General features: G+C 30.2%; 1 protein-coding gene across 1 annotated transcript; it reads left to right on the forward strand.

Moving 5' to 3' along the window:
- The first annotated feature begins 1,830 nt into the window (after positions 1 to 1,830).
- LOC111697756 (cholecystokinin receptor type A) lies at positions 1,831 to 23,548 on the forward strand. The gene is made up of 11 exons (XM_023467862.1): positions 1,831 to 1,845; positions 2,570 to 2,628; positions 3,914 to 3,947; positions 4,048 to 4,092; positions 4,962 to 5,057; positions 9,797 to 9,851; positions 14,615 to 14,683; positions 17,327 to 17,367; positions 17,994 to 18,086; positions 18,549 to 18,614; positions 23,010 to 23,548. Exons 5-11 carry the CDS (start codon positions 4,993 to 4,995, stop codon positions 23,098 to 23,100), a joined length of 480 nt encoding a protein of 159 aa, XP_023323630.1. The 5' UTR covers positions 1,831 to 1,845; positions 2,570 to 2,628; positions 3,914 to 3,947; positions 4,048 to 4,092; positions 4,962 to 4,992; the 3' UTR covers positions 23,101 to 23,548.
- Positions 23,549 to 24,963: the final 1,415 nt, after the last annotated feature.

Raw genomic sequence — 24,963 nt, forward strand, 5'->3', positions numbered from 1 at the left:
ATTAATGTATAAATGTATAAATGTATAAATGTACCTCTGCTTTATGTCTTACATTTTATTTTGTTTCATAATTTCCATTATGCAAATAAGAACATAAAACCCATGGATTCTGAAAACTTTCACATCAAATTTTAATTCTTTGAGAATAACTTTTACCTTGTAAATTCATTACAAAATAGAAATTTTTAAATCCACAAAAATTTGAACTAAAGTCAATTCAAACCCTACAGTTAAAAAGTGAATCGTTTTTTTTAACTTGCAGGATGTTTTTTTTCGGACCAAATTTACTATTTTTCTAAAACTCAGCCCCGCTAATTTTTCAAAAGTAGTTTCCAAAAAAAATCTAAAAAACATATCTTTAATTAAAAAACCTCTTGTAAAATTATCCAAGAATACAAATATTCCTTCTGCAGTGAAATAAAAACAAATGTCTTTGAAGGGAAATCTTATACTATTTCGTTTATTTTCAGATCCGGCAAATGGAATACTCCTAAATAATTATAAATCAGTTTAGATTAAGATCTACTTCAAAGTGTATATTCAATTCAAGATTATCTATTCATATTCCAATATTCAAATAAAAGACTGCAGGGGGATGTCATTTATATTTGTTACAGTAAAAGTTTAAAATGTCTTTCTCTTTTTAATTTTAACTGCCTACCGCCGGTTCAAATTTTAATCACCGATTCAAATTCTCTCTTTTCTTTAAGTTTGAATCAGTGGTTGAAATTTGACCCGGCAGTAAGTAGTTAAGGGACGACGGTGAAATTCATTAAATTCGGTCCCTGGGTATTTCATGTCGAGCGTGCCATATACTATTTATGTTATCCTTGTAAACAGTTTGGGAATAGTTTAAAATGTCTACTTCATTCATTTGTTAAGTTGTTTGACACCAAAGAGAATATTAAGAAATAATAGATGGCAGTCATACTCATATTATAGTAAAATTGATAAAGTAAAATATGTTTTATATAAAAGATTTTTTTAATTAAATAAACTGCAAAAATTCTAATACAGTATATGGAAGAGGACATTCAAAACTATTCACCCACATTGTGGGATAGTATCATATATAACAATATTTTGCATCAATTCACCAAGAAATTCCAGATCATGTTTCCATTATTTAATATATTATTTTCTTACTGTAGTTGCAACCAACGTTGCGCCTTTGTCTTTCATTCATTTAGGATATCTTTCATTATTTGTAAACCCTAAACCCCCCTTAACGTTTTTTCGGCATTATTAAAAAAGTATTGGTCTGAGGATAAACAAATTTATTGGCTTTTCTAACTAATACATGCCACTCACCTGAATGCCTGAATTACACATACCAGAATAAATCTATATTTATTCCTACCTACACTTTCCAATTATTGGATTTCAACATAGTAATCTCCTTGAGAAGCCTAAAACAACAGAAAGAAGATTGCACAATTTTTTATTTTGATTAGCGATTTTTAGGGAATTAAAAATTTAAGAAATAATTAAAACAAATTGTTGGGCATTTTATGAACATAAACTTACTGGATACTCATTAAAAATTAGAAAAGCCTTTTATTTCAAATCAGTGGTGCTTTTTAATATTATACAAATTTAATTTAACCCTAAACTTCGATGGTATCTTTTTGTAAGCAATTATCTTAAATAAAATAATAATAATAAAATGAAATAAATAACTTTGACTGTGATGTTTTTATTGTTTCTTTTAAATTAAAGTCATTCAATGTAAAATTTTAAGTTATTTTTTTACGTCTTTAGAGTGAACAAAAACAACGAGTAAAAGTGGTAGGTCTAAAGTTACAACTCTCATTGCCCTGCAAATTGTAACTTAAACTTCTTTAGGTAGAAATTCAAAACTTTTTTACAAAACTTTCATGCATGTTTTAAAATACAAATTTTATTTGAGAGCTTCGAAGAATTTATACCCTTTCAAAGATATTCCTCTTTGTAGAAATTTACACCTTTAAAAAATATAAAATTACAAAGTAAAAAAATACTTTTATAAGACTATACTTTAAAATTATTACTCCCTCCATCATGAATTTCATAATGAACGTGCTATAAAGTAATCATCGTGCTATAAACTTAAATTAGCTGTACATTATAGCACGTTTGCTATAAAGTTTTGATTGGTTCCCGGATTTTCTCCATAAAATTTAGGATATTTCCAAAATATTTCAATTGAAATAAAATAAAAATAAAATTGAAAGAAACTTTATATTTTGACATCTGCTTTGTTTCAAAGCTTATTTGATCTAGAAACAGCCATTAAAATACGTTCCATAAAATTACCCAGAACACTATTATCTTGGCACGGCGTGTTATAAAGTTTTTGGACTTAAATTTTCTCCATATCTCGAAGGTTCTCGTCTTTTTAGATTATATTTTGTCTCTCGCTAAAGCTCGGGACAAAATTAAATCTAAAAAGGCTTGAACCTTCGAGATATAGAGAATATTTCTGTCCAAAATCTTTATAACACTGCAAACCAAAATAACAGCGTTCTTAATAGTTATTTTTTTTATTTGTAATAACTAATTACCTTTTTGTAAATTATTTTTTAAAAAGATTTTTTGAGCTGACAACCTGCACTACATACCAGAACTCTACACTCTCCTTAGAATCAGGAAATTCAGAGTTTAATGATATATTTATATCACGGGCAGCCGTTGTACATTTGAATTTCCGAGCCGGGTCAACCTTTCCGGTGCCAGTTTGTACTTAACCTAGCTCTATGGACAGGACTAGCCGGTGCATCAAGGTTGATCCGATCAGACTTTATGCTTCATATAGGTAGAATTTACTTTTACTAACGGGGATGATTTGCGTGATATATGATGAATTTGATTGTTTTAAATTCTGAATTCATAACTTCATTTTTTTATATCATCTGCATTTTATGTGTCAGAACTAAATTGTTAAAACAGAATTTTCAGTTTTTAGAAAAGAAAACATGTAGCATAATAAACGATTAAAAATTATTAATTTCTGGAAAAAGATTTTATTTCTGATTTTGATTATTTGTTACTAAATTTTTGCGGAAATAAAATCATTATTTACTTTAGAAAAAATATTCATGTTTTGGTTTTCTATTTTTTTCAATTCAATAAAATGAAAAGACTTTTTCAAAATAGAATAAGTTTTTAAAATGGTTTTGATGGTCATGGCTTTCCTAAAGATTAGTTTTTTTATTTAAAATTTTATAAATATTTTTGATATTTAACGAATTTTTGAAAATCAACGAAATATTCCGTTACCTGCAGTTGATTGTTAAATTATTAGCGACCTAAAATATCCGTTCATGAAAACAATTACGGAAAATAAAAATAACTTGGTGATGTGTTTTAAAATAACAACGACTTTCGTTATTTTTACATTTGTTTATTAAATTAATTAAATTAAAAGTTGATAATGATTGGCTAATCAGCAGGTTACGATCGTGTCTGAACGTGTCCACTCATAACTTCGATCCATTGTTTACGCTGTAATTCGAAAGAACATAAATTAACTGAAACACATGGGGAGGAAGGGGAGCCACATTTTTTTTTGAAATTTTATGTTCTTTTTATTATCCATACACTATTAAACTTCTGGGTTTAACATTATGATGATGCATGGCACCTATAATATACAAAACTTAAAGGTCTAAAGAGGAGGTATAGGGCGCCCTTTTCAGTATATTTCAAAAAGAAACTAATTGCTAATCATTATCTTTTAACAACCTAATTATGTAAACCTTAAAGTATGCTGTCAAAGTTTGAAATATGAAAAGTTTACACCCTCAGGATGCAAAGTTTTAGGGATAAGAAAACCGGAAATCTTTTTAAACGTTTTAAAAATGACGATATTTTATCTGTTATTGTAGAAAGTTTCCAAAGTTTGAAACAACTTCTTGAAAACTCTAGATTTTAGATGAACTGTTTCCACACAACACTACAGGATTCAGGTATATTTTTGTAGGTGGGGGGGGGGGTGATGAAGGGANACCACATGCAGCACAAACCTAACATGAAAAAAATATTTAGATTTAAAAAAATGTATTTCAGTGAAATTTGCGCCACTGATCTGAGGAAGAGTTTATCGTACTGCAGGAATTCACAAAAATACATTTGAACTTTTTTCTTTTATTTTCTCCATCACGTGGATTTAACGGTCCTGTCAATATTCCAGAAAGCTGTGACTTTCGATCAAAATTACACATAATTTTTTAGCCTTTTCTCTTGGATACTTTTTTGTCGGCATATACATTTTGAATGGAAAAGTATAAGATAAACAAATCTGAAAGGTAAAAGAATTGTTGAATTAAAGATCAAAATACGTTTGATTTCAAATAGAAGAAACCGAATGCTGCTCACTCTGGTTGATCCGGGGTGCCATGCGAACTACAAATTATAATCAAAATTTATATTGTTAAGTTTAATTACTTGTCACGGTCAGACTTTTCTCTGAAAACGCCTCCAAATTTCAAATAAAACCCTCGAGTTTTGATTAATTTAAAACAAAATAAAAAGAAAACCCCAAAAAGCTTTGTTGATATATAAGCTATGTTTACCATGTCTGTTCTTAAAGGCCGAGTTACGGCAAAATCCGATCAGCTTTTTGCACTTTCCCCCTTTTCCCGAGTCTATAATACTGGGCTTTTAGGGCGCCAACTTTTTATTAACAATATTAGCTTAATAATTCATATCTGTTACTCTTCAAGTAACCATTTTTCAAATTTGAACGTCCAAAAGCCTTTCCTAGGCCAGGGGTTTCTTTTAATTTTATTTCAACTCGTAAACATCTTTTAAAACTACTATTTAAATACTTACAGTAAATTAGTCCGGACTTATCTAGACAAACAAATTTGGGCCCAATTAAAAAGGTTTAATCGTAATTAGACGTATTTGGATGCACACAGACATGCAGACAGACAGACAAAATTCGTTTTCTATTTGTTTTAAATTTTGGTGACTGAAAGGAACTATGTTCTGATTGCAAACAGTTTAGCAATGACAGTGATTCCTATTGCCATCCTGGTTTTTCTAAATACTAAACTCTGGTTCATCATAAGAAGGTATTTTTACAAGTACAGACTCTTAAAAGGAGTGTTCACGAAAAATGAAAGGCGGTAGGATGACGTCGAATTGAATTCGATATTAATTGCTACTGATTTTACTTCTATCTGTTACGTCTATAAGGAGTTATGGTTAAACACACCTCATGCCGAAGAACTAGGACCCAGACAAACTCACGGAGTTGCATTATTCCTCTCAGAACTTCCATCCAGATATTACAAACTACGATTGTCGAATTCAATGCGATGCATTTGTATAACGGTGATATTTCATGATATTTTTAATTAATTTTTTGCTTAATACTTCTTTTCACGGCTGGCGCTGTATTTTCGACCATTCCTCGACATTTCAGAAATGACTATTTTTAAAAGTAACAAATAAAAGTAAAATTTTTAGCGATCAATATCGAATTCATTTCGATATCACCCTAAACCCCATCTCATTTTAAGCGAACACTCCCTTTAAAGGGAATTTAAGCGTAGTTTCCCTTGACCTTAGTGCAAGTGAAGTGCTGTCTGATTCACAACAGTACCTCTTCAGTCCTTATTTTTTAGATGGAATTTATTATTATCGAATTGTGTTGATTTATAAATGCTGCAAAGACAATAAAGGAAGTTTTGAGAATCACAGAAAAGAAAATATTTCTTTATTTTTTCCTGAGATTGAGGTTTACAATGGCATCTTTAAAAGCTTTGTCTGCAATCAAATATTCGAATTAGATATCCATGTTTTTGTTTCTGTCTCTTCAGTTTCATCTAAGGTTTCCACGAAACATTCAATTCTGTTTCGCAACAGTTGAGTGGTTTTGCACGAAATGACTTTTTTTGCACGAAATGACTTTTTTTGCACGAAATTCCGCAATTTTGAATTTATTCATCATTTCCTGGAATTGTTTCTCGAAATTTCGAATAGAAACCCTAGTTTTATTTGAGGTTTCTCTGCAAAAGTGACTTGCACATATCTAGCTCATAAAAAGACTGTAGAAAAAATTCACAGAGGTTGACGTCGATTAAATTGTCTGGTCTGAGTCAAATTTTGCGAAAGCATGAAAAGGGAAACAATTCCTAAAGTTTTAAAAATTTATGAAAAGTAATAATGCAGAATTTTTAAAGAATAGTTTTCAAATTGTGCAAAATTTCAGACAAGTAATTTTTTCTTCAAAAGCTCAGAATTTTAGTTAATAAGTTAATAGATAAGGTACAAGTAAAACTATTTGTAACACCAAAGAATACACTTAACTATTGCCTAAATGTCGTCTTCCTATTCCACTGTTTTCTGATTTTCACTGTATTTTCTCTTCGATTTGTATAAAAGCCGAAAAGTTCTGAGAAAACTAAGAAATGTTATATATTTAGATTCAAACTTGAAGTTCTGAGAAAACTAAGAAATGTTATATATTTAGATTCAAACTTGAAGTTCTGAGAAAACTAAGAAATGTTATATATTTAGATTCAAACTCAAAGATTTCCATTAGTTTCTTTCTTACAAAAAGATTCAGAACTATTATATGATTTCGATTTTACAAGAAAAAATATTTAATTTTAGAATTTAATTCACAGAACGTCTCTGTCAAATATTCTGCGACTCACTCGATCTCTTTGTTTTCAATAAACTCAAGTTTGAAATTTTTGCTTATTTTAAAATTAAAATCTTTATCATCATGTCAATCAGGTTTATCAGGTTTTCTCTTGTAAGCCAGCGACAAATTTAATTCTAAAAACTTTTATCATTATTCACGTACATAGTCGATTGCATGATCAGCATAAATTTTTTTTTAATTTAAAAACTTTTTATTTTGTTTGGAATATATTCAAATAATGATTATCTAATGATTTGTCAAGTTTTAAAAATGTTTATCTTATTTTTAAAATATTTGTTCAGTTTTGAAAAGTTTTTTTCTTAATAGAAAACTTTGTCTAGTTTGAGAACTTTTGTATTGTTTTGAAATACTTAAGTTTATGAAATTTTGAAATATTTGTACAGTTTTGAAAATTTTTGTCTGTTTTCAATAATTTTGTCTATTCTTAATAAAATTTGTTTAGTTTTAAAATTTGTTTAGTTTTATGAATATATCTTTAATTTAAAAAATATTTGTTTAGTATAAGAATTGTTGTCTTCAAAATCTGAATTTATAATCTTTATATCTTTGGAACACAATGTCGTAAATCTTTGATATTTCAAACTTACATTATTTGATCTAACAAAATTCATAGCTTGAAATATCTAAGGTCTACGACATTGATAGGGTTTAGAAAAGCAGAGTTTATGGCAAAGACTCAATTCCTTTGAAAATATAGGATGTTTTTATTAGTTTTTTTTCCGATTTTCTCAATTCTTTTACAATTTAAGTCAAGATTTGATAATTTTGCTTATTTTTCCCACGTTTTTAGATATTTATTTAGTTTTGGCAATATTTTCTCAGTTTTAACCCTATCTAGATTGGGCTATTTTTGTCTAATATATATAGGGGGAGGGAATCTTTTCCGATAAGGGGGGAGGGGTGTTTTCCACCCTTCCCCCTATGATTTTGACTTTACATTTGAGATCTGGGAGTGTAATACAAGTCCCAAGTCCAGCTCATTATGTCTTAAAGATAATTTTTTAATGGCTTTTTAAATATTTAAATTTTAGCTCTGTACCTCCATTAAAAAAAGTTATAATTCATTTTTTTTAAACCCAACCCGTCGTTTGACTTTCCATCCAACAAAAAAAAACAATTTTATTTGCAAAATTTGTTTACATTTATTAAGTTAAAAAAGTGAAAAAGTTTTATGTCGGCCGTTTTAAAATTATTTTGAAAAAAAAAAACCCAATCGTGATAGGGTTATTAATTTTTGTCTAGTTTAAGAAATATTTTTACATGTTTTCTTTCACGAGTTTGGGATGTTCTTTAAACATTTTGTTTTGTGTTTAAACTATAAGTTTTAAAACTTTTTAGTTTTTTTTTCTTTTAAATTTGATCAAATACCTTTTAAAGCTTGTTTACAACTATCACTTAATCCAGATTGGACAAACACCAGGCTCGAATATATTTAGAAGCCGACATTCTATACGTTCATTGAAGACAAGAGGATACATCTTTGTACAATAAAGATACATTAGTACCCCTTGCAATACAAATTTGTGTCATTTAATAACGTAAATGTTTACAAAATTCTGTTTTGTATACTATATTACCATGAGTATAATTGAACTATGTACATTTAACATAATTAGTTTCTTGTTATTCTTTGTGATTATATATACTAGTCTTTTAGGGTGCTTCGTGCCCATCTTCTATTTCAATTGTGAACATGTTCTCTTTGTGTTCTTTGTAAAACATAACAAAAAAGTTCGCGGATTTCAGCAAAAAATTTTGTAGATTTAATTTTTTTTTTAAATTGAATGAAAATCAAATTTTGATGGAGGCAATTTTTTAAAATTTAGTTCATGTTAGGTACAACACAAAAGTAGGGCCCGATCGGTTCAACCGTTTTGACTTTTATTGGATACAAAAAAATCTCACAAACACCAGGACAGACAGACAGACAAGCAAAGTATATTAATAGATTAAGTTTATTTTCTTACAGTAAGATAAAATTATTATTTTTTATTTATTAAAATATATAAAATCCATAATTTATGTGATGCTTCCATGATGATTGGTTGGGAAATTGTGATATTAAAAATCTTTAGTACAACAAAAACTACTCAATGTGTATATTTGGCTATTTTTCTTTTCATATTTTATAATATATTATAGTATATGAATAAAAATCAATAAAGCAATGCACTGAGTTTCTCAAATATTCAACGCGTCGGTTTTTCTTACAATATATTTATATACAAAAGATACAAACTTTAAATCGAACGATACTAATACAAACGAGATATTGTGAATCTGATCAGATCTATCAAACAGGAGACATTTTACATTTTCATTTTCATCGTCTCACTTATACAAATTAAATATTGTTAATCAAATAGGTTTCGTCAGATAGGGGAATTCTTCAAGGGAACCTTAATTCAAGGGAGCTGAATCACAACTGTCTGTCCCCCTTCGATTTCGCTCCATCCTAGGATCGCATTTAACCCTAGCTACCACGGGGTTGTTCCGCCCCCCTCCCCAACGCTTGGGTCTTCAAGATAACGGAAAATTCGGCGTCGCTTGGGTTATTTATAGAATCCAAATGCAAACTCAAATAAATCCGTTAGTATTCAAAATAGGATTCTAAAGTCCAACCGTAGGGTTAAAGATGGGGGGGGGGGGAAAGGGGGCATGATTCCCCTTGGTAGCTATGATCTCAGCGATCCAAAACATCCTTGAATTGCTGATCGTAAAAGATCAACAAAACTCGCCCACTGTTACAATATATGATATAAGAAATCTTCAGTTCAAGAATTTAAAGGAGTTAAGCATTTAAATTGTTATAATTTATAAACTATAACTAAATTTTGTTCTAAAATATTTGTTTTTTTATCTATATTCTCTGAAACAATTATTTTTATTTTCTTGAAAGTGGCTCATAATAAAATTGGTTTCCCCACCTTGCATAGTTTAACTGTAATGCTTACGCCGCCTCGCAAGAAAAATAAAGAAAATCTAATTGTAAATGTCGTCTTCCTATTTCTGATATTCTCTCAGATTAGTGTTTGTTCTGTCTGGATGATGTGACTAGGAACCTTGTTAACTCTCAAGGATAAAAATAAACATGGAATATTTGCAAAAATAGATTTATTTAAATAAACTTCTATTTAGAAATCGGTCAATTGTCTCTTCGAAGAGGAGGGAAAGAGATCTTCAAATCGCTAAGGGAAAAATTCAAAAATCCAACAAACTATTTTCGAAAATTGTCTTATACTAAAAAAATTGTATTAGCCTAATAAAAGCAAAGAGAAGAAGCCAGGAATGTTCTCATATAATTATTATAAAACATTCCATTAAGATTTATAAAAGCAAGTTTGATATCTTTATTCATGGTTAATAAAACTAAACGCCATAATACATCAAACACTGTAAAAACTGAATATAATGATAGAAGGAGGAAGTCAAATTCATTCAACATTATTAGGGTACGACTTTGTAACATCGTAACTCCTTTTCTTTAGATTTTATGCCTAAGTATGGAAAAAGTTGCAAACTAAAAATTTAAATTAGTTTTTTTTTTCACTAACTCTTCATTACGAGGAGTTCTGATAAAAAGCATGTAAGATTTCCATCGACAACTATAACATATAAAATGTTTTTGAATCATAATTTTATTGAGCGCAAAATATTGCCCAGTATTTTCTGAAAACTCCGTAAGTGACAAAATTCTAAATAAAAAATGCTTAACTCATATTTTATGTTTCTGGGTCAGGTACTGCTGTAATAAATATCGTGTAACACAATATTCTGTAAACCTGAACTACGTTGTACATTATTTACTATCATACGTTTGTAAGCTTCTAAGTAAAACCCATTATTTATTTGAACTGCACTTCAAATGAATATGTAGCATGATTAGCTTAATCATGTGGTATATATAATGACGTACATCTTAATTGCACCTATTTTAACTGTGCTGTAAAATATAACATGATTATCTTAATCACGTGATTTAGATAACGACGTAGAAATTAACTTTAACTTGCTAGCTTATAAGATCTAGCCCATTGGTTTTGCATTGATAAATTAAGAGCTTGTGTCCCTGTTGACGTTGATAGCTGGTCCTCGTTGAAACATGCAAGCTGAAATTGTGCCCATTGGTTTGGTATTGATAGTTACGAGCATCCGATTGATATCAATAGCTTACGGGATTGTGCCCATTGGTTTGCCATTGATAGATTAAGAGCTTGTGTCCCTGCTGACATTGATAGCTGGTCCTCGTTGAAACATACAAGCTGACATCGTGCCATTTGTTTGGCATTGATAGAAACGAGCTTTTAATTGATATCGATAGCTTACAAGGTCTTGCCCGTTGGTTTGGCATTGATAGATTAAGAGCTTGTGTCCCTGTTGACATTAATATCTGGTCCTCCTTGAAACATACGAGCTGAAATCCTGCCCATTGGTTTGGCCTTGATAGTTACGAGCATCCGATTGATATTAATAGCTTACGAGATCGTGCCCATTGGTTTGGCATTGATCAATTCAGAGCATGTGTTCCTTTTGACATTGATAGCTGAGCTTGTGTGCTTGTTGACATTGATAGCGGAAAAATTGTACCTGGATCGATACGGATTTGAGATCCCCTTATGGAGTAGGGCATTTACTTACTACACTGCGACCAAAACTACAGCCATAGGTTTTAAACATTGTAGCTCCACTTATAAATTTCTGCTTTGGTAAAATGTAAATGTAGGGTATAAACGTGTACCATCAAGTCTGTAAATAACTGCAATTTAAAACTTAAAGGAAATCAAGAATGTAATGCATTAAATCCTTAAAGGAAATGCAGTTGTAATTTCAATTTATTTTATTTAAAGAATATAACTGTTTGAACCTTTTTCTTATCAGTAATGTAGAAGATACCGTCGCTTTTCTAGATTATAAGGAGATAAATTCTATCAATTTCCTCCATTGTTTCTTTTGCAAAAAACAGAATTACAATCGAAAATAATCAAGTTATTGGCACCACGCGTTGTAAATCAGATATTCCACTCTACAAATAGACGGTTTCTTAAAATTAAGTTTCTATAATCTATTTTATTTTCTTTATTTTATTGTTAAAATTCGGAGGAAACCTTTGAAATATTAAGCTTATCGAATTTTAAAGTTCATTTTATACAATGTCCGTATTTAAAGTGAGTGACCGGCTATGCCGTGTTGTGGACAAATTCTTTAGGGTTCATTTGAGACATATTACACTTTTTAAAGATCTGTAAATCCTGAGTTTGAGCGCAAAGTGGACGTTCAAAATCGTACTTTTGGGTGTGTACGTTTTCAAAATTGTCTTTTTTTAATTATTAAATAACGACGACAAAAAAGGTAAACAAAATTCTAAAGTAACTAAATAGTTGTTCAGGAACAGATTGAGAAAATGAAAATTAATGTTTTCATCGAAAATAAGTAATCTTGTCCAATTATTAGTCCATATTTCCTCATTAGTCTGGTTTCTCATTATTCACAAAGATTTTTCTGCAGATTTTTTGGAATTATTATGAGAAAGACAACATTTGAAGAATTTGAAGAAATCTGCGAAAAAATTTAAAGAAAATAAGAAATTCAATATAATGATGAAAACGAAATAATTGATTCTAGCATTGATTTATTGACAAATTTCTTTTGAGAAATATGTTCCTAACCATCTAATTAGTTTAGTGTATATTCTTAACTTTATTTTTCATCGTCGTTATCTAATAATTAAAAAAAAAACGATTCTGAAAACGTATCCTAAATTCATAATTTTGAACGTCGACTTTGCACTCAAACTCAGTAATTATATATCTTGGAAAAGTTTTTTAATGTCTCAAATGAATCCTAAAGAATTTGTCCACAACACTGCATACTCAGTTGAACTCCCTTACATAGCCGGTCTGTCCCTTTAATGAATAATTTAACAACAATTCAACTTTATCCTCTTCAAAATTTGTTATAAATGCGAAACCTTTGTTCAATTTTCTTAATTGATTACTAAGACGAAAAATTCTTTCTTCTACACAAAAGGATGGACAGGATAATTATAAAAAGATGAATGGCTATAATTACTTTGAAACAAAGAGGGATCCTTTCCCGTTTGTATTTTTTTTTAATAAATAAATATTTAAATTTTTTTTGATTTAGTTTGGCTAATTGTATTAATTTCTATTAAATAACCGTTTTAGACACCGACACCGACAAATCATAGAGTTTTAAATTCAAAATTTAATAGGGTCAAACGACAAAATGCGAAAACGCGACCAAAAAAAAAAATACTAACGGACAAAATTTGTAATTATATCATGCACAAAATACTCTGTCCAGATTTGTGGCTCCAGCGGTATGGTCCGATCCTGTCTATCCTAGCCTCAGCGCTCAGCAAAGAAATTGTCTTAGCCCAACCTAACATAGAATATGAAAAATCAAAACAGTTTACACATAATACTTAAAAACTACATGTTCATGTCAAGTAAACAATCTTCAAGTGATAGATTTTAAGTCTTTTGCACAAATTGTTTTCAGAATCTCTTTAATTTATTACTTTTTGATATGCATCACTTGTTCTAGGTTTAAAAATTATTTTTAAAAGAATTTTTGTTTTAAGGTTTTTTTTTATTTTAATCATAATTAATATTTTGAGTGAAAATGGGTTTATTGCAACAACTAACATAAGTTTTTGCGAAGGAATTGAGATTTCGCTACATGATCAATCAAATGATCTAATCCTTATATCAAAAGGTCTAACTACGGCAATAGGTTACAAAATGGCTAAACTTAACTACTTTCTTTTTAAAACCCGAAGAATTTAATTATTGTCCTGAGACCGAATTTAGAGAATTTTAGCTGCTTGCTAAAGCCTGAATTACCTCCAGCTGGTTCAAATTTGAACCCCCGTTAAAGGTCAAGTTGGGATTTGAATAGGTGGTTGAACCGGCGGTAGGCGGTAGGCAGTGCAGTTCTTTAAATTCGGTCTTTGTCTGGTTAACATTACAACTGTCTAAAATAGAACTGCAATGAGAATGCAGTTTCCAATTGCCAAGAAAGTCGGTAGAATATTAATAAATCAAATTTTTTATTCGAGTTTTTGTCACAAACTCTGACTTTCTGATCCTTCTATCTTTGCTACCCAATAATGCTACCTTAGATATTTCAAACTATAAATTCTGTTAGACCAAATAGTCTAAGTTTAAAATATCAAAGGTTTACTACATCAGGTTGCAAAGACATAAAGAATACAACATTTTATTTTGTAGCAAAGACTCAGTTTCTTCAGGTTTGTATAACTGTTAACGGGTTTTACACTTATCTGGGTACATTGAAAAGGCGCCAAGCTGGCAAGCTGTTTAATGGTATTAGTTTTAATTTTCGTTGATGCTAAGACCGAATTTAATGAATTTGAGCCGCGTCTCAAATCCATCAAAAACCGGTTTCAATTGAGCGTCGGCTTGAATCTTGAAAACATTGAAAACAATTTTAAGTGGAGCCAACCATATTTGAGCCGCGCTTCAAATTTAAGCCGAAGCTTTAATTCTTTAAATTCGGCCCCTGAACATTTTCGCGAATCAAACTGGATAGAAACCAGAAAGACGAAAAACAAGAAAGTAATCGGGTCTTTGTCCTATTTCCTAATCCTTATATCTTTGTAAACTTATGTTGTAAACCTTTTATATATTAAACTTATACTATTTGTTCTAACAAAATTAACATAAATATGACATTGGGTTGCAAAGATGAAGGAATTTTAAAAAGTCCTTTTTTGTCTTGTCAAAAAAAGTGGAGATAACTTCGAATTCTTATGTCGTGAATTCTAAACCATTTTCTGCATCTGCACTAAATTTGCTAATTAAAGTAAACATCGTTTAAAAAGAATTTTAATTATTGAAAGATTCTTTTATTTTTTAATTGTTAATTGTTAAATTGTGTCCTTTTTTAAAAATATTTTTGAATTTTTGGAAGATTCTGATATTTGTTGTTCTCCTCTTTATTGTGAGTAATATACCTCGTATTGGTATCAATGTTTATGAGGTAAGCTTTACACCTTTATAAGGGACTATTTTGGGGAACCCAGCTTTTCTTGAAAACTAATCTTCCTCTAAAAGTCAACCCACTCAACTAATAATTTAAAAACCAGATAAGAACATTTCCATGCTTCTCTAGATTTTCCCAATCAAAATTTGAGGCAAATCGATCAAAGGGTTTCTTAGTTTTGGTCGGATCGACAGACAAACATAGATTTTTTTATGAAAAGGTTAAAAGACTGTAAAGATGTGTCTATAATGTCTCTCCGCAAGATGAACAGTGAAGACGGACAAGTTTAGTCTGTTTGTATACTGCAATTTTCTTGTTTTACTAAGTACACCCTAATGCAGTCAAAACATAAACAAACAAAATGTGAACATATAGCAGACGACACCCCTACTGACTACAGCTTTCTCAGTAGGTATAACTATACGAAATCAAAGAATTATTTGAAAAGACGATATCGAATTCGTCACTAAATTCCCATGTCTATTGGGACACCCTGTACTTCATATACGTTTTTAGAAGGGCACCGTAACCTTGATCAACTAGCTATTTTTAACAATCACACATCAAGCAGTTTTCAAAAATCAAGAAAATGACCCAGTTCTAACGGATTTTTTTTTTACTTTTTCCAGTTTTAAAACATAGGAGTCAGTTTTGATTGCTATCAAGGTGCACTCCTCTCTTTCAATCCAGAATTATTTTGCTAATTTCTCTTTTTTTAACTGACGCTAGAAAAATTGGCCGTTGACATGAATCTATATGCCAAGGGCTAGAAAAAAATATAAGTTACTTTGGTAAGGTGAAACCGTAGCCCAATCTGTAGCGACTATTTAAAGTCGACGCTGTCTAAAAATTTGATGTATTGCATTCAGGGTTGTCTAGATATCATTGCAAGCAATGCTGCAAAACCTTTGATATTTAAAACTAATGATAATCTGATCTAGCATAATTCCTATTTTAAAATATCTTAGATCCACGACTTCAGATTCTAAAGACGATTAGAACAATTTTTATTTTGTAAAAAGTAATCAGAGTCCGAATTAAAAAAAATTTGAGCCGCGGCTTAAATTTAAATATGGATGGTTCCACTTTAAATTGTAATAAATTTTTCAAGATTTAAGCCAGCGATCAATTGAAACTGGTTTTTGGCGGAATTGAGACGGGGCTTTAATTCATTAAATTCGGACTTATGGCTCCTTTAAAAATTCACATTTTTCGTTTTTATTTTTTTTTTGGCAAAAAAATATTATTGTTACTAAGTTATACATGAGAAAATGAGAACCTTATAAAAAGTAACAACTGTTATCCTTGTACTGAGAAAAATGACACACCATCTTTACATCTCAAGAAAAACTTAAATATTGATGTAAACAAAACATTTTCCACATTTTTTGTCCTTACCCTTACAATTCTAAGAAGATTGATTAAGTTTATTTTATTCTAACTAAATGCAAATCCTTTAAAACGAATTGTTTACATCAATTTCCAGAACCTTTCACGATCAAAAATTAGCAAATATTCAATTTTTTGTTAAAACTAAAGTGTTCTTCTTTAAATGTACGAAATGGACTGAAGATGTAATCTCCATCACCCTCAAACTGACCGAAGATATAGTAGGGGTTAGTGGAGAGTGCCAACTCTATCACAATCATCATTGGTGCAATTTGCGGGAAAATGTTGAAAAAAACGATTTTTAATTCCGTTTTAGAACCGATTTTTTAATCCCTGATTTATTGTCTTCTGCTAAAGGGTATGTAAGCCTAATTTCAAGTGACCCTCCATACAAAGGTGGCAATGCCCGATTCACAACGGTACCCAAATGAATCCTTTTTGATTTAATTTATTATTATTTTAAAAAGATTCTTTAAACTAAAGTATTCAATAACTGTGTCATTTTTATAGTTTTAATAAAACTTCTGAAATCCTTGAACATTGCATCAAAGAAAAATGTAATTCAATACAAATTTATATAACTACACAGCTTACACAAGAAATATTTTCATAATATTTTTATTTTGCAAGCAAAAATAATTTTGTGGAAGAAACCTTCTGAATATCAAGATGAGAACATGAAGGGTATTTATTGTGTTTCTAGATATTTGATATTTTGGATCCTCCGGCTCCCATCTAATTAGATTCTAGTTTTTCATCACAGAAAAGGGTTTATTGTAAATTTCGAAAAAAAATATTAAATCTGCAAACAATGTATTCCGATAAGATTATGAAATCAGCAAACAGCTCACTTTGTTAAAGTTATGAAATCAGCAAACAAATCACTTTGTTAAAGTTATGAAATCAGCAAACAGCTCACTTTGTTAAAGTTATGAAATCAGCAAACAAATCACTTATAATATTAAAAAAGCAGCAACCAGTTCACTCGTATTCCCCTAGAAATCATAGATTTCACTTATCTAGGTGAACTGAGTCCCTTTTCTCCCCCTCCCTTATGATGAATTTGAGCTGGAGTTTACAAACAGCAAGTAATAGTTGAACTTGGTGCAAATAGTTGGTTTACTCCTTTCATGGTTCAATTACTCTAGTAGTGTGGGAGACGTTGTTCAACTAGCAATAATATTAGTTCAACTTCTATTTCTTATTTTTCACTAATTTTGATCTTAGTATTTAAGAATATGATAATTTTAGGTTTGGCAGCTTATATCTGGAGAAACAGGGTGGCCGGTTTGGTAAGTACAAATATAGACTTTAGTTATAAGAGGTCTTCCGTAACACTTTTAAATAATTGTAAAGAAATAGTGTTTTTAGGGGTGCGTGGGGGGGGGGGGAAGTGATCTTGTCTTCCTTGGGGCAATTGCTAAATTACGTAGAATTCGAACACAAGAAATTTTAGCTTAGTTGATTTTCCGCTGGAAAGAGAAGTATCAAAAATGTTAGCGCTTCTCATCAGCTTTTTATTAATTAAGAATGATCATTGAAATTTGAGGGGGGGGGTTGAAAGAAAAAAGCAAGACGGGTGTCAGATCAACAGCGAAAATTTAGTAACCCGGTAAAATCGACTTAGTGCGGGTAAACGGCTGAATTAACTATGAGTAAACCTGGGTAGTGCCAGATTGCCAAGCTAGTTCAAACAGAAAGGGGAAAGGGCAAATGTCTGCGTTTGGCTACTGTAAATCCTGAATATTCGTTTCTAAACATTTTTTTCCAAAATCAAAGTTGACATTTAAACTTGTAAATTGAAGAAAATAATAAAAAAAACTAACTAAATTGCAACCTGGAAATTAAATAGATGTGAACATTAGTTATCAAAAATGTAAAATAAATGTAAGGTTATTAAAGTTTTTTTGAATTTCAGGGCTGAAGCACTGTCTATATTCTCCCACCTTACCCTTGTCATCAGTTCATCTTGTAACCTCATCATCTACTGCTGGAAAGATAGAAAATTCAGGAAATCAATTAATTATTGTTATTATATTAATATTCAATCTTAAAAGAGAAACACATAGGAATTATATTATACGGTTATTTTGAATGAAAATGGTTTCAAGTTTAAGAGACTGTAAATGCAATTTCAAGATATTCTCCATGCAAATATGACAATGCTCGAGATTATGGTTTTGAATTGGTTAGAAAAAATATTTATCATTATCAAAGGCTTATGCTAATCAATTGATTTGCAGCCTGCAGGTTGGTAAATTCATTTAGATATAAATGGATTGATTGACTTGAAAGGCCAGAAAATTAATTAATCTTTTATGGATTTTATTGTTGAGAATCGATTTAAAATGATAATTAATCTGATTAATTTTTGAATGTTGTAATTTTTAACGGAATTAGCAGAATTGTTAATTAATTGATTGTTCTAAAAATTTTGTTAACTAATTAAATTGTTGATTGATTAATTGTCAAGACTGGTTTTCTGTAATGTAATGGGTTGTACTCCTCAAGCTACGGTTAACTGGGAGAGAATTAACAGGTTCTCTTACTTTTAGTTTTCTTAGGTTTAAAAACCATTTTTCATGGCCTACCCCCCCCCCCTTGGTGGGGTATTTCAGGGGGTCAGGGGGGGTGACTGGTTCATGTCACAATAATCCTCTTTAAATGCATTTGTCTTGTGTTTAAGTTGCGAATGGAAAGAATGAATATATTCTGAAAATATTTTCATTTACATAACTTATAGTTTAAAACATCTAATGTCTACGACCAAAGAGAATATAATGTACATTGTATGAATTGTAGCTTGCATTGAAAAATATTGATTTCAATTTATAAATACTTTACCCGTTTATATGTTTATCCTTTAATGGATCCTTCAATTCCCCAAAATATTGCGAGAATTTAGAATGTCGTCTTTGTTACATAGCACTATTTCGAGGAAAAAACATATACTTTATAGTAACAGTGCAAGAAAGCACAGTGGTTTTGTGATAATATAAACATATAAATAGATTCTAACAGCCATTTAGAAAATTTAGGGGGGCCGGCAGCCCGCCGAAACCCATGATTTAGTCAAAGTAGCGTGTTGAAAAATCAATATTTTAAGAATTTACGATAAAATAGCAGGTTTTCGGTCGAAATTCTTAACTAAAACATAACATTTATACAATTTAGAGACTCCTCCCAAAAAGAATTCTTAAGCAGCCAAGCCTTTTTTGACCTAAATAAGATGTTTATGGAATACATTCATGTTGGCTGCCCACCCCTCTCTAATACACAACTGTATCCCTCCTTCACAAATGTGTACAACCCAAAAATCCCGCACAATGAAATGCAAAACTTAAACTATAATTTAGTCATTAGATACTTTGAGTTAGATAAGGTTCCGGTTTTCGGGTCGCAGCGTCGTTGTCGTATATTTCAATGCAATGCAGACGACTTTCTATTTAAATTTAGGCTGCCTTCCAAGCTTTCAAACAACAGCAAAGAAAAAAACAAATAACACATTTAAACCAAGAGAAGTTTTCACCAAGGTTCTTTGTTCACATTTGAACTTGCAATATAAAAACGCCTGTTGGAGATCAAGTCTTACTAACAATAAGTCGTCTTCATTCTATCGATATAAACGCCAAATACTGTAGTAAAATTGGTGGTTGCTAAAGACTTGTTTTACTTGGATTATGAAGGATTAATCTTTCCAGTTAAACAGCTATTCAGTTTACAAGCTTTTTCGAATTTCAAGTTTACAAGTAATCAAAGAGACGCTTTTTTCATTGACGCTGCTCTTTGTTTCCTTGTTTTTTTTTGTATCCATACTGATAAAAAGCTTGATATAAATCCAAATTAAAATCGAAAATCGTCTTATTTGTATTGATATATACGACGACAAGTTATGTTTCAAACTTTTGAAACTTTGGCATAAAGATTAAGCTTGATAAACTTTCGATATTGTCTTTAGAATTAAGATTAAAGTTTTTCAGCAACCTCACCCTTTTCCATATTAATCTGCAACGAAAATTATTTAATAATTTAAAAGTTTAATTTATTCATTTTAGCAATATTTCTTTTTCGAAGTTTAATTTTCAGCTTCAGCTTCAGTGTCAGAACATAACTTTAATTCAAACATTTTGTCAATATTTTTTAACTGATTAGATATTGTCTTAATCTTCTAAAGTTTCAAATAACAATTATTTAGAAAATTAACATTCACGATATGAAAAACTGAAATTGTGGTTGTCAGTTTAAAACACCTTTATTTCTTCAATTTGAGAACTGAATTTAAATGCAATTTTATGGGGTTGTTACAGTAATTTTTACTTTTTAAAATTCAAAAAGTCAAAAAAAAACTGCACCGATTAATTACAATTTAATTATGGCTAATCGACAGATTTTTTCAATATTTTTAACCTTCCCTTTTAGAAGTTTTTTTCAAATGTATGTACTCTTGCACCCGGGCGCTGGAAATCAGTTCTGATGATGATAAAATTTCGAATCGAAAAGAAAATTGTCCCAATCATTTTTTGTTGCAATTCATAAGGTTATACTTTCTTGGAATAGCAAAAGGAAAGATATTGTGTTTTTGGTGTTTGCCACAAATAAAAATTTATAATTCCTATCTTTACAACCTAATGGTTCAAACCTTTGATATTTGAAACTTAGATTATTTGATCTAACATAAATCATAGTTTGAAATATTAAAGGTCTTGAATTATGTGTTTAAAAGATAAAGGGTTTAGAAAATCAGCGTTTGTGGCAAAAACTTAATTACTTTCTAGATTTAGAATCAAGTTATAAGTTTGAAAAGTCTGATGAGCATGAGAAACAGAAAATGTGTAGTGTAAACAGACCTAATTCACAAAAATAGTGATTTAATAAGCGTAGTAAACCTATTTACTTTGTAACAACATCAAATACACTAAAATGTCGTCTTTCTATTCCATTGTTATCATTATATGATTATGATTGATGTTTGCTCTGCTGAGGATATTATTACTAAAGTTTAAACTAATTAAAAATTGGTGTTCAGCTTTTTTAAACGAAACTACAAAATTATAGTATCGAAGCAAAAGCTATCGTTTATGTAAAAATAAAATAAGTTAAATTGTTTGAAAATGTAAATCATGATCGCACTGTTGAGCCTATATCCTCTTTGGTTTAAGTATAATTAATAAAGTTTTAATCCAGAATCATCAATTCCTTTACTGGGAATCAGAATGCTCAACCTGCAGTCCAATATTCATCTCAGTTTAATGGAACTGATAGCCAAATAATAATACCCTAACTGTTGGCCAAATATCAACTGACCCTCAATTTGTAGAGTGCCACGTCTAATTCATAATTATATCCTAACTTTCATAAATAAAAATTTAAATATAAATTGTGTAAAAATCTACTACACTGGATATTGAAAAAAGTAGCTCCAAATAGCAAGATTTTTCTGACCACATTTTCATTCTGTTTTGTAAACTTTAGATAATTTTTAACTTACATAGGGCTTTCGACATTTTTTTTCTTTGGTGGTAGAATTCATTGATAATCCCAAAATTGAAAGAAATATACACATTTAGTACAAAAACTATTTTCAATATATTTTACAACAGTTTTTATTAAGGCTTCTATATGCACAGCCTCCTCGTAAAAATTCTTTTCAAATTTCAAAGTCAATATTTGTTTTTCTATTCTAAATATTTTCATTTTAAGAGAGAGAATAAACATTAAACTTAAATCCCAAGCTGAACGGTTTTACATATTCGAAAATTTGATTTTTAAGATATATTTGACTTGGTTATTATTTCAAAAAATCAGTGTTTTTGAGTCTGAAAATACGTTTTTAGATTCATTCATTACTCTTTTCGAAATAAACATTTAACATGACTTCGGTATCTAGTTAAATATTTACAGTAATAAAAAAGTATTTTTTTCTTACAAGACTTCATCAATAAATTAGTTTTTATTGGTTTAACATATTTTGTTGTATTCATTAAATTTTTATCAGGAACTCATAGTTTCCGTTGATTTGAATTTTGAAACCAAGTACAGAGTCTAAAACTAAAGAATGCACGAATTTTAAGTTCGAGGTTAAAAGTTCTGTAAAATAATGAGTAGCTACTTAAATATTAAACTTTCTCAATTTTAAATTTGAATCTCCCGGGAAAAATCTAAACCAATCAGAGAAAAGGATTTAAAGAATTATTACGTTAGTATCGGTATTCGGCAATCAGCTGTTTTTTAAATTTTAAATTATTTACGTGACAGAAAACAAAACTTATTTCCAGTTACACAGTATTTTGGGTTTACGTGCAAACATTAATTAATCTAAAACGTGAAATTTATTGAATCAAGTTTTTACTTTTGAAAATAATATATCATAATTAGTTGAATGCCGCTGAATGATAATAGACTAGGGGATTTTAACCCTGTGTTTAAATTTTAACTCGTCGATTTCGGCGAGTTAAATATTTAACCAAAGGGTAAGGGTTAAATATTTAACCTACCGGTTAAAGTTCAGGTTTGAATTAAGTCAGAAGTGGCATTTAACCATGAACTTAAAATTTAAGTCAAAACTTTTCGTTCTTTAGTTTAGACTCAGCTTACCAACAAAGGATGCGACTTTAGAGACAATTGTACAAAATTTGTATTTTCTTTAATTTATTATTTTCTTCAACTGTAAACTTGTTTCTTTCTTTTCCAATTATGAAATTTAAAAAGCCATTAGAACCACCGCATTCTAGGCAAATAACTTCATTTAGACTTGGGATTGTAAAATTTTAAGAGGTTTAAGTCGTCTTTACAGTCTCATCCTTTGTGGGTAGCTGTATATAGTTGTGCAATTCACTTAGGCTTAAGCCACTGGATGAAATATATCAATTGCTATAATGTCGTCTTTCCATGTTGCAGCTTTATGGCCGCCATTGTATTATTGTTTATTTTTCAGGAAACAGACGGTGTTCGCCATGTCTAGACTCGATATTGGAACTAACAGCCAAGCACATCAGATAGACAGATCTGTTACCATGGGAATGTAATGTAACAGCTAAAGACAGATCTGTTATCATGGGAATGCAATGTAACAGCTAAAGACAGATATGTTATTATGATATTGCAATGTAACAGCTAAAGACAGGTCTGTTTTCATGGGAATGCTATTTAACAGTTAATGACAAATATGTTATCATGGGAATTCAATGTATAAACAGCTAAAGCAAGATCTTGTAATCTGGTAGCTTGAAATTTAGCTGATTAAAAGAAACGGGTCTGTTTACACTGCAAAATAGCTTTATCTTATGTTCAAAGAACTATTTAAAAGTCGTCTTCCTATTCCACTTTATACTGGTTCTTACTGTATTATTTCATATAAGAGATCTCAAATAAGGATTTAATAAGTTTAATTGTTCAACCACAAATTTAAACCTCTCATGTTTGTAAAATTTACTTGTTTTTACACTGAATTATGAAAACATTTGAAAAATATATCTACCCATTTATCTTTCTTTATATTTAAGATGTGATGTTTTTTTGATATGTTATTTCTATTGTAAATATAATATATGTACTTTATGTGAATATAATATGCTAAATTTGGAAAACTTTATTTTAATTTCTCCCTTTTACAAACATCTCATGTTCCCTTTCGAAGTTTTTCTAAAGAAGCCATTCTCATAATCTTGATTATTTATATTTTTTGTGTTTTTACTTTCAACCATATACTTTAGATATCATAATATTTTTAAAAATGTCAAGAATTTTAAATGTTTTACGTTGTTGATAATGATTTATGTTCAAAAATAATAAGTAACATCAAAGTAATGATTTACTCCAACTTTTTAGTTTAAAGGAACTGTAATGAAGTAAGTTAGTGAGAAGTAGAATGTGCATGTCCAATTCCCACATTGTACTTGTACATGTAGAAGTACATTTACAAGTACATGTACAGTACATGCACAAGTACATGTACAAGTACATGTACAAGTACATGTACAAGTATCTGTACAAGTACATGTACAAGTACATGTACAAGTACATGTACAAGTACATGTACAAATACATGCACAAGTACATGTACAAGTACATGTACAAATACATGTACAAGTACAAGTACATGTACAAGTACATGTACAAATACATGCACAGCTACATGTACAAGTACATGTACAAGTACATGTACAAGTACATGTACAAGTACATGTACAAGTACATGTACAAGTACATGTACAAGTACATGTACAATTACATGTGCAAGTACATGTACAAGTACATGTCCAAGTACATGTACAAGTACATGTCCAAGTTCATGTACAAGTACATGTCCAAGTACATGTCCAAGTACATGTCCAAGTACATGTCCAAGTACATGTACAAGTACATGTACAACTACATGTACAAGTACTTGTACAAGTATATGTACAAGTACATGTACATGTACAAGTACATGTACAAATACATGCACAGCTACATGTACAAGTACATGTACAAGTACATGTACAAGTACATGTACAAGTACATGTACATACCGTCCATTATGGCCTGGAGTAGTCTGATATCAGTCTGGTTTTACAATCCTTTTTAATGTGAAAAAAAGATTCCACACCATCAGCCTCATCCTAGGATTTGCAGAATAGAATTCTGGAAGACAAAAATTCAAACTCACTGCGGACACTGAGGCTGGCATTGAGTTGCCCTTGCCCTCTTCGTCCTCATGTCTGGTTTCACCTTCTCTCTCACTCATTCTGCAAAAGTTTTTGGCCTTTCAACCAGTATTGAAAAAAAAGCAAAACAAGCCGGCTTAAGAGAGAATAAAAATGGTGACAAACAACAAAGATGTCAGACACTGGACGAGCTCACTAAGTTTAAAGGAAGCAGCAGAGAAAAAGTATTGACACCGTATAGTT

Source organism: Eurytemora carolleeae, unplaced genomic scaffold (assembly GCF_000591075.1).
Source record: "Eurytemora carolleeae unplaced genomic scaffold, Eaff_2.0 scaffold4, whole genome shotgun sequence".
Classification (NCBI taxonomy): domain Eukaryota; kingdom Metazoa; phylum Arthropoda; class Copepoda; order Calanoida; family Temoridae; genus Eurytemora; species Eurytemora carolleeae.

Excerpts from the sequence above, each read along its gene's own strand:
- LOC111697756 (XM_023467862.1), top strand. The coding sequence starts at position 4,993 with ATGACAGTGATTCCTATTGCCATCCTGGTTTTTCTAAATACTAAACTC. Across the intron at positions 9,852-14,614 it reads GAGATCTTCAAATCGCTAAG|ATTCTGATATTTGTTGTTCT; the intron begins GGAAAAATTCAA and ends AATTTTTGGAAG. Across the intron at positions 18,087-18,548 it reads TGGAAAGATAGAAAATTCAG|ACTGGTTTTCTGTAATGTAA; the intron begins GAAATCAATTAA and ends TTAATTGTCAAG.